Source organism: Bombyx mori, chromosome 5, assembly GCF_030269925.1.
Source record: "Bombyx mori chromosome 5, ASM3026992v2".
NCBI lineage: Eukaryota > Metazoa > Arthropoda > Insecta > Lepidoptera > Bombycidae > Bombyx > Bombyx mori.
In genome coordinates, this window is record NC_085111.1 from 11007295 (window position 1) to 11018782 (window position 11488).

The 11488-nt window shown below is 36.5% G+C and overlaps 1 protein-coding gene across 2 annotated transcripts; it reads right to left on the bottom strand.

Moving 5' to 3' along the window:
• Positions 1 to 283: 283 nt before the first annotated feature.
• Positions 284 to 11051, bottom strand: LOC101741119 (sulfotransferase 1B1). 2 transcript variants are annotated; one of them, XM_062668715.1, is made up of 9 exons: positions 10894 to 11051; positions 8474 to 8596; positions 6781 to 6912; positions 5664 to 5709; positions 4690 to 4743; positions 2979 to 3301; positions 1716 to 1810; positions 1085 to 1268; positions 284 to 483 (listed from the first exon to the last, which is right to left on the bottom strand). In XM_062668715.1, the coding sequence occupies exons 2-9, from the start codon at positions 8556 to 8558 to the stop codon at positions 371 to 373; spliced, it is 1032 nt and encodes a 343-aa protein (XP_062524699.1). In that variant the 5' UTR covers positions 8559 to 8596; positions 10894 to 11051; the 3' UTR covers positions 284 to 370. The 2 variants fall into 2 exon arrangements, with proteins under 2 accessions (XP_062524699.1, XP_004930150.3); XM_004930093.5 differs by having other exon boundaries at positions 6781 to 6915.
• Between the last annotated feature and the right edge of the window lie 437 nt (positions 11052 to 11488).

Genomic DNA, 11488 nt, shown 5'->3' on the forward strand with positions numbered 1-11488 from the left:
CATGTGATTCAATTAAATTATTATCACGTGCACAAAAAACCATAATACATCGCGGAATCTTAAATTTTATTTCAAAAAAATTATAGTACAAGCAATTTAGAATGTTGGATATTAAAAAAATAATCTATAAGACTGAATTGGCTAAACTGATTTCGATGTAATCTTCGCATCATCCTAGCAGAATCGCCTTGTAAAGTTTATTTGCGATTGGATCAAAAGCAAATCAAAGATGAGCCAAAATCTACTCTGATTTAGTTAGTTGATGATAAAATTAAACAGCGAATCGGATTTCGTTAGTATTTTATTTTATAGCGAAGAAATAATTGAAAGGAAGAACAAATTTTGTGGTTTAATTCGATCTATTTCACGATTACGGATAAGTTGGAAACTGAATACCAGTTTCTTCCACTTTTTTGGCCATCCATCGTTCGCACTCCTTAGTCATCTCCTCATCGAAGTAATCGCGCCAGCCACCGACTTTTCCTGTTGAATTTGTAGTAAAATATATAAGACCTATTTTGTCAACTATCTTTTTTTTGGGCGTAATAGACATAAGAGTATGCGACTCATATAATGGAGGTCATCGATGCTCATGGACATTAGTAATTTTAGTTTATTTATTTATTAAAGTAACCATTACTCATTATGTTAGTAGATCTCTTAAAAAGCTATGTTTGTATCTAAATAATAATTATGTAGGTATATAATTAAAGTATAGAAATAAATAAATAAATAAACATGCAAATCGCTGGTGATCTCGCAATTCTGCAATTCTGGTGACCTCGATTCACATATCGACGGTTAAGAAATTTCATCGGGATTGTTGCGAAGGTAAAGTGGAGATGATGGGTTCATCCCAAGCTATTCCGCAGAGTACTTCATATCTACTATATTTAACTACTAGCGAAGTTGAACGTCGAAGAGGTCTAATTTTGAATGCTCTTGGCTAAAAATACATGAGACTGTTCACATCCACATTAAGCCTTTACGTCGTGTTCAAAAAAATCATGACAATATATACGTATATGATTAATAATAATTTCCAAATATATTGGTTGAGTTTTCCTTATGCCTTTTAAATTACCTTTCCTTATAAATGGTTCTTCTCCTGGTATTAGACCATCGACTTTCGATAAAAAGTTCACATTGACCGAGTCATTATTTCTGAAATTATCTATGTGAACATGTTTACAAAGCCCTGATATTTGTTCACCTGTGTAGGTTTTGTTAAAAAAAATTGCTATGCGTTTGATTGTGCCGGGAAGGTCCTGTGGAGAATTTTTTTATTTAATTAATACATTGAATAACTAAGCATCACATAAATTTGTTTTGCTATGATAAAAGTTTCGCTTCGGGTAATGCTTAGGGTATCAAATCGTATCGTGATCTCATAAATGACTATCACGTTATTTTAAGCTTTTAACAAGATTCTTAAAGTACACTGTACTACAGATGCAATTAAAAAGTCAGAAATAATTAAATGAAAGTAATAAACCCGAGATCAAACTATAAAAATATGTATTATAATTTTAATTATGCAATTTCTAATTTCATATTTATCTCTATAAAAAAAAAGTGACCTAAATGTGACCTAAAAATGATAAGTCGAATTATCCATGCCTAACTAATTAGCCCTACTGTTTTCTGTCGGTTCGTACCAAGTTCCCTAACACGTTCTATATTAAGTGCAAAATATTAAACTTAAACACACTGACTTGTTTGAGTTCCTCATAGAAGAGAAACAGCATGTTTGGATGATTTCTTAAATCCCATGCTTCTTTCACGTGTGATAGGTGGGGTGCTCTTACAACTGAAAAAAATATTTTCATTAAATTGGATAAGAGAACTAGTTGGTGCCCGGTTGACTTCGCTTCACCTAACTTGTGAAGTATTGTTATTTTTTTCTGTTGATCTTTTGTTATATATGGTGAGATTCAAATAAAGTGGATCTATGATTCAAAATTTAATTAACTTAACCAAAAAGGTCTAAACATACTGCGGCATTTTGAATTTTGGTGTACGTACTAATATTTCTCACTAAATACGGATGTATATTACCTAAACCGACCACACCAATGACGTCCACGAGTAAATTAATAATTAAAGTTTATATTTTCAATTGAACAGCTTAAAATAAGAATTCTGAGCGACCCATGCCTGTGTTATTCCGTTTAGATGAATATTACGACGACAACGTAATGGCAGCCCACCCAGCTTAAGATGTGAGATCGAATTTTCTTTTTAAGGGTGGTGGGCGAGCAAAGGCTCAGCCAGAAGGGGTGGGATTTGCTAACAGCTGCCCGAGCGCCTCCGAAATAGACCTAACAGCTCAAGGACAACTGCTTCGCGAATGCATCTACTACTGGATCGGAATTGCGACCCGCTGAGGAGACCCAGCGAGAAATTCAGCGGGCTGATGTATGGGATGCTCTTTGCCGAGTTCGGAGTACGGTTATCGGGGTCTCTAAGCCTTCGTATAATTTTAGAGCTGAAGGTGTCTAATGCAACTTCTATAAGTACTGACGGATCCGTAATGACGTGACTAGGGCGTCACTGGCGACTGGCTCCTGCGTGGACAGGATTCGGGGAGTACTCAGCGGCGGTAACGATAAGGGATTATGATGACGTATAAACCTTATCGAAGTACCGTTCCGACGCTGACTTCAAGGGTTTGCGGATCGTTTCGAGACCCAGGTCGCTGTGTAGGTCGACGTTCCTTACGAATCACGGAGCTCCGGCGGCTTATAATCATAATCTGTTTATCTGTTCAAGAAAGATCATTCTTCGTAAAATAATTTCGTGAGCATGTGTTTTTATACATGGAATTGGAACAGACGCATCGCTGGATACGAGTAGGTATACCAGGCACCTAAGGCCACGACGATGTGATTGTTAGAATATTATATGTTTAAAATTTTTTTCATTTACAATACATCTTGAGTTTATCTAGAAATAAGTTATTTCAAGAGCTAAATTACCGTTATCGTTCATGTACATGTTCCAGAAAGTTTTAAAGTCTCCTGTATAAAGTGGTACTGAGATAAGGCGGCTAAAATGGTACAGTGAAACTACAAGGTCACGTGGATCTCTTCCAACATATACTACTTTAGCTGTCTCTATCAAATTAGGAGGTAGCATGGATAATGGAAGATGGCTTTTGATGAAACGAGGGTCCGTCGCTGCGGCCAGCAGCTCACAGCCAGGTACTATAACTTTTTCGAATTTCCGTCGGTCTTCTTTATTCATTTCTATCTCTTTGTAGGTCTGCGTTTTTCTGGATGCTAATCCCCAAATAGAGGTTCTGCGAAGTTTAATTAATATAAATTGTTTTAATTAATGATTTTTTTTATACGTATGTTAATATACTTAGCATATGTTAACACAGTTCAAACGAGACTAGGTAAAAATGTTTTTAAAACGCATATCGATATCATCTGGGTTCTTTGATACTTAGTTTGAATTTTTGAATAATGCCAGTCATACAATATTAATATGCAGTTAATTCGATTCGTTTTATTTGATGTAGTTATTTCATTTATTAACGTGGGATTGTTCAATAAAAGTTAGAACATAATATTATACTCAAACACGGATGAAAGTCAGTTACGTGCTATGAACAATTAATCACGTAAAAGTAAAAAAACGACTTGGAAAACAGCATCCTATTCTATAAATAGAAGGCTTCAATGACATTTTACCTATTAATTTAGGTTTAAGAAAAGTTTTTCCAGGATAGATTACTTAAATTTTAATATAATAATGAAAAATGGATCCAATATCTAAATAAAAATATAAAGCACAATTTAAGATCTAAAATTGCATTCTTTCCACTTATAAAATAAATTCTACCTTATGGCTGCCTAGTCTGGGACGAGACACCTAGAGAAGTTGAATCCGAAACGAAGAAAAATGGTATATTTATGTAAGATTTTTCTTATATTTTTATAGTGCTTCCAAATCTTTTTGATTTATGATTATACTTCTTTGTTCTTTTGTTACCATTAAAAATTCTTCAAATTCAAACAAAAAAAAAACAAAAAAAAAATTACGCGGCAGTTTAATAAAGGATTAATAGTTTGATAGAATAATTTCTGTTTGTTCTCAAATATCTTTATTTTTTATTGCTTAGATGGTTGGACGAGCTTACAGCCTACCTGGTGTTAAGTGGTTACTGAAGCCCATAGACATCTACAACGTAAATGCGCCACCCACATTGAGATATAAGTTCTAAGGTCTCAGTATAGTTACAACGGCCGCCCCACCTTTCAAGCCGAAACGCATTACTGCTTCGCGGCAGAAATAGGCGGGGTGGTGGTACCTACCCGTGCGGACTCACAAGAGGTCCTACTACCAGTAATTACGCAAATTATAATTTTGCGGGTTTCATTTTTATTACACGATGTTATTCCTTCACCGTGGAAGTCAATCGTGAACATTTGTTGGGTACGTGTTGAGGTTTATTGAGGTTTCTTACTTAAAATATAGAAAAAGCGTGTTTGTTGCCGATTATAGAAATTTACGTACATTGTGCTTAACCATTTTGCAATAATAATGATTTAGTTTCAGTCCTATCAGACTACGCACAGATATTTCCCAGCTTACCTACCTTTTGTATTGGCCACCGTATCCCATAGCACATTACAATTAAGTTTTTCTATTGATGGTTAACTATGTGAATCTTTTACTTACCCTATATTTACGAATCTCTCGACAATATGAAGCGAGGCCGCCTTAGCGTAGTCTAAGTCATTCAACAGTTCGAGGCGATTGGCCAACCCCACGTGGGGGCTACGGACCGTCGAGGCGGTTTACCCGGTCTTTGATGACTGGGTGAATCGTGGCGAGGGACGTCTCACCTTTCGTCTGGTGCAGGTGCTGACCGGGCACGGATGCTTCGGGAAGTACCTGCGCCGGATAGGGGCTGAGCCGACGACGAGGTGTCACCATTGTGGACACGACCTGGACACGGCGGAGCATACGCTCGCTGTCTGCCCCGCTTGGGAGGTGCAGCGCCGTGTCCTGGTCGCAAAGATAGGACCTGACTTGTCGCTGCCTGGCGTCGTGGCGTCGATGCTTGGCAGCGATGAGTCATGGAAGGCTATGCTCGACTTCTGCGAGTGCACCATCTCGCAGAAGGAGGCGGCGGGGCGAGTGAGGGAAAGCTCTCCTCACTACGCAGAAACCCGCCGCCGCCGAGCAGGGGGTCGGGACCGGGGTCGTATCCGTGACCTGGCCCCCTAAGAGCTAGGGGTCCCACCCGTTTTGTGCGGGGAGGGACCCAGACGAGGGGTGGCGTGCTCTGCACGCTCACCCGCAATAGGAAGCCGGGTGATGGTAGACCGCGTTCCCCCGACCGCTCTGGGGGAAGGTGTAACGCGGCGCCATCAAAGCGGGCTCTCGGCCCGCTGAACGAGGGAACCGGTGGTCGTTTCGCTGGCGGCCACCGGTCCGGCGTCCGTGGGACGGTGGGATGGATGTAATGTGCTCTGCGTCAACCCTGTCCCGCCGTTTCAATAGCCCCGACTGGGCTCCGGCCCGGTCCGAGGTAGGGCGCCGGTTGTGAGCGGCAGGAGTTTTTAGTGAGGTTCAACTCCCACATACCCCACCTGCCGCGCGGGTGGGGATCCGGCGATTTTCTCCTGTGGAAAAAAAAAAAAAAAAAAAAGTCATTCAACAGTAACCAGACAATTTCTTGAGTCCACGTTGTCCCTGTACAATGTTTACTATTAACATCAACATTTATCTACATCAATTGAAGCAATATGTTAAAGTAGATTCGTTGGTGAAGAAACAAATAATTTAATAAATCCCTTAATTTAATGAAAAACTTATTTATTGTGACAATGTGATACATGATATACATATTATTATATACCTAGTGTTTCCAATTTGGTAACCGATAGCCTAATTCATTTAACCTCAAATGGAAATTGACCTGACTTATAACAATACGAAATCATTGACTAAGTACCTCATTTCATAATGCTGTTATTCTTATAGTTTTTCGGTTTGGATATCTCAAAATTCTTTGTTGTTGTTTTCCTCTATATTCTTTAAGTCAAATCTTAATTTAGACTTTTTAAATTTTGTTATATTTTAAAAAGGAAGATTTCTTTCACCCTTTCAATCATCTTCACTTTTAAATAATACGTCTAATCATATGTAGTTTTACCTATTATAATGAAGCATAATTTGGTAAGTATATTATTATTTAAATGAACTATGTAAAGAAATTGTATTTTAATTAATCAGCTTGTAAACTAAACTACATATATTGTTCCTTTATAATTTAGTTTCTACTGAATCTGTTGTAATTGACATCTAATCTGTAATCCAGTACTGGCTTAGTGTTACGTGAGGTGTGACATCGATACGTGGGATATAAAAAAAGAAAATGTGGCTTTTTAACATCTCGGCCCAGTAGTGTACGAAACAATATTAATCTCTTCTACAGTTCTCTTCAATCTCTTCTAACTTAAATTTCAAACAAATCTCACCACAGATAAATAAATACACACTGACACACATAATACATATAAATATCTCTTAGACATGGTTTTTTTTTTCTTCAATTTATCGATCGTAGAGTTCATCTTGTAGAATTTTGGAGTTGTCACAGCCTGAAGGATGTGACGCCCGGTGTATTTTTATTTTTATTGCTGATATACCAAGTGTGCGAAGCCCCCAAGCACCAATTTTTTATTTGAAATTCTTCATGTGTTATATTCACGAAAGAGTTATACGATAAAGAAATAGATTGTGTAAAAGATATGTTGATACCTGATCTTGGAAATGTGACAATGAAAGTGTCCGTAGGTCTCACTTCTATGTTGTATATGTTTTCTATCTCTGGTTCAAATTTTACCGAAAACAGATATCCTGCTGGTCCAACACGAATGAAACCGGGGCAATCTTCTAAAATGTTAAAGACAAATCAATCAAAGAAGTCTTAGCCGGGAATAATTTATAGATTTTGAGATCACATATTTAAAAATGATCAATTTTCAAAATAATTTACTATTGCACCCAAACAATAAATACAAACTACAAAAGTTTCATTAAGTGCTTTATTATCTGGGACAAAATTTAAAAACAAGTGGTGGTAGATCGGTGTGGAGGCAGATTTTCAATCTAATGTCCTGGTACCTTCTTCTGCGAACTAGTTGGCTGAACTGATTTTAACTGTAAATAATATTTACTACACCAGAAATCGTGTTAATCATCAAATTAAGTCCCTCGTACGTTAAGGATCACTTTTTTCATATTTAGAAGTGTAGTTACTAGTTATGGTGATTTGCGTTTCGAATTGAGAACCTCCTCTTCTAATCTATAAATAAATTTTAGGTATATAGATGTGGTAAAATATAACGAGCTGAATCCTAGGCTCAGGAAACATGCTCTTCTATAGGAAACAGAACAGTTCTCGCAGAGGGGCGTTGGTTTCTTTTACCACAAATCCCTTGTCATCAACATTCCGGAAGTCAGTAGTGTGTGCCGATACACGTATCCTTGAAAAAGTTGTGCAAGGATACGTTGCCTCATCGACAACAAAGGAGTTTGCGGAATCTTTTACGACGATATCCTAAAAGACATCGAACGCACCACCAAGATTTATTAGACTATAATGATGCGGGACTTTAATTCGAAAGTAAGAGTTCAATAGTGTGGAGAACTACTATTCGGTCCTTATGGTGTTGGCTCTAGAAATGCCAGAGGGCAAATGCTGTTAAATTTTCGCGAGTCTCAGGGGTTTTTCTTGATGAGTGCATTCTTCGTTATCATCGGTCATAACATATGGCACTGAAACGTGCACATTGACCATAGGTCTGGTCTGTAAGTTCAAATTCGCTCAGCGTACCAGAGAAAGGGGCATGCTCGGAGTTTCTTTGATGGATCGAATTAGATCGAATAAAGAAAAGAAGAACCAAAGTAACTAACATAGCCCTAAATATGTGTGACTTAAAGATGTAAGCTGAAGTACTAGTGGACTAGACATATGTGTCGCAGAACCGATGGCCGTCCGAGCAGGCGTGTACTGGGCTAGAGACCATGTACCGGTAAGCGCAGCGTCGGGCATCCCCCTCCCTGGTGGACTAAAACTAAGGCGGAGAATCGTTAATTGTGGCAGAATATGGGAGAGGCCTACATCCAGCAGTAGAGAGATACAAGCCGATAATAATGATAATGACCCGTAGTATGCTGGCATAATACTCAGGGAACGGCATAATACTCTCTACCTATTTCCCAGTGAATCATATAATTGCCTTTCATAATAACCAGACCACACAGCCTTCAGCCTTATTAAGCAGGTGCCATCGGGCTACAGATTTGATCAGTTTAATTGTAATCTAGAAAAACAAAACATTTAAATCAGTAATCAGTACAATGTATGTGGTTTGAATTTTCTTGTTTCATTGATGAGGCACAGCATATTATTATATACATCAAATAAACAGATGTTATGAATTATTACCCAATGTTTTGAAAAGCCTCCGAAGCTGACCCGATTCTTCCTCGCCGGCTTCGCGTATTTCAGGACATTTTTTGTTAAGAGCCATGGTTTCTAGTTGCGTAGATGTTCGAGCAGCAACCTAAGCTGATAATTTTTATTTTGTATTAGTTTTATTTTACAACTTCATTATTAACAGTGTAAGTGAGTGAGAACATGATTGTTTTTTTGGGAGACCTAAATATGATATATGAGCATGCTAGGCTTGAAACTAATTTACAAAGTTAGAAGTATAGACATCAGGTGCAAAACCAAATTAACAGACATCGTGTCACTTATTGATCAAATTAAATGGAGATGGATAGCATTTATGCTCCGCTGCGAAAAGCAGAAATGTCACTTGTTAGCAAAGGATGGCTTGAGGAGCCGAGGTTGCAAAGCAAGTAGACGGTAATAATAATAAATAAATAAATAAATATTTACTAACAATCACACCACGTTAACTGGTCCCGTGATAAGTTCGTAAAGAACTTGTGTTACAGGTACCAGATAACGGATATAAATGTAAGATTTTTATTATACACATACATATTATATTTAATATACATCCATAACCCTGGAAAAGACATTTATATTTATCATACAAATATCTTCCCTTGGCGGGATTCGAACCCGCGACCCCCTTGTGTAGTGACCATGTCACTTTCCACTACACCAGATGGTAGGATGAACTTAAAATTGCTCCTGGATCCCTTAGGATAAGAGTAGCAGCAGATAGAAATCAGTGGAAAGAGTTGCACGAGGTCTTTGCCGAAAGGCACACCGAGACGAAAGACATTTGTAATATAAGTTTAGATTTTACTTTCGTAATTTATGTTTATATCTATACTTTTTTTTTTAAATATAAAGCTTGCAGGGTTTGTTTGTTTGAACGCGCTAATCTCACGAACTACTGGTCCGATTTGTTTCAGTGTTAGATAGCCCATTCATTTATCGAGGAAGGCTAAGACCAATACAAGCGGAGCACCAATAAAGAATGTTTCAAAATCGGAGTTATTTTTACCTTTTGAGAACTTCCGCTGCGTGCGCTGTAGAAACGATTATAGTTTCACTAACATAATGTATAACAGAATTGTTCCCCTTTAAAAGATCTAAATAAAGTCCGCGACAGCATAATTATGTCTACATATTAAGGTTGGCTCACTATAACGTTTTTTATGTTAAACAAATTTGTTCTAAAATAAAGCATTATTTGTGAAGGTGTTTTTATAAAGATGATATTAATCTCTATCCAAATAAATACGTTATTCATTACAACATTGAAGCACCCAAATCACTTCAAGATAGGCTTTGACAATTATAGATTTTTCTGGATTTCTCCAAGATTCCATCATCAGATCTTGATGTAAACAGTACCATTCGGAAGGTCTATCTATTTACCCTTTCGAACAACAAAAAAAAGGATTATCAGAATCGGTTCAAGCATTCTCGAGACAACGGTGAACATACATAGATAAAAAATTATGGTCGAATTGATAACTTCCTCTTTTGAAGTCGGTTAAAAAGCGTGATTTTGGTACCTTAAATAACTCCTTAACATTCTATTATTCAAAAATATGTTCACTTTCTGCGTAAATGAAGAGGTGGGTAAAATAAAGCGTTATGCTAAAGAAACTATTCCACGCGGACGAAGTCGCGGGCAAAAGCTAATACATATATTAATTATTGGTTTCTTAGTCTACTTTAAATTGTTAGTTAAAATGTAAAATGTTTGATAAATGTTTGAAATAATAAAATTAAAATGTTTAAAATAATAAAAGCATTATTATTATTATTATTAGCATGATATATACCATATACCTAGATTATAATTTCATTTTTACAGCGTTTCTAAGCTCACCTTTATGTATGATGATACTAATGCAATGCTAAATTGATAAATTTATTTTAAAACGATATCTTTTCTTAATTTGATATGATTAAATTTGATATGATTAGTCCTGAAAATTATCAATTTAAACTAAATTCTACGCATGTATTTACTAATGAAGCGTTAAGAAAAATCTGGCCTTGAGCTTTATTGAACACTAGCGACCCGCCCTCGCTTCGCTTCGGAAACATTAAAACACACATGAAACCAAAAAAAAAAAAATTAAAAAAAGTAGCCTATGTTCATCAGGGACAATGTCGGCTTCTAATGGAAAAATAGTTTTTCAAATCGGTCCAGTAGTTTCGGAGCCTATTTGAAACAAACAAACAAACAAATCTTTCCTCTTTATAATATTAGTATAGATTTAAGTTAAGTACGCTTAAAAAGAAGCTGAAATTAAATGTGACTAGATTTGCCAGACTATTTTAACACAGTCTAAGGATTTATCCCATAATGAACATATTAAAATATAATAAACTAGATAACTAAAAACGAAAATATACAAAAGGCAAACCAGATGTATTTGTTTCGCACTTTCTGCTACACGACTGCAGTTGTTTCGGCGTGTGTGACAGAATTTATCTTGATTATCGTCTTATCTATATATTAATACGTGAAGCAAAAACTTTGTATCCCTTTTTACGAAAATTGCGCGGACCGAGGAGTATGAAATATTCCACACTTATAGAGAATATAGAGAAGGAGTGCACAATGCTAATATTTTTTTTAAATAATGCATAAAAGATACATTAAATAAATAAAGAAAACATCACACACACTACGTACCATGTATTTAACGCACACACGCATGCATATTGCATACTATTTATTGTCAAACTTTTGTTCTTGACGTCTGTTGTCAAATTGAGACTAAATATTGTTTGTCTTTGTTAATATTTTTTATAGTGTAGTCTTGGCGAAATTTGTGATTATAGAAGTATAAAATACTAGCGACCCACCCTCGCTTCGCTTCGGAAACATTAAAACACATATGAAACAAAAAAAATAAATAAAAAATAAAATAAAAAAAGTAGCCTATGTTCATCAGGGACAATGTCGGCTTCTAATGGAAAAATATTTTTTCAAATCGGTCCAGTAGTTTCGGAGCC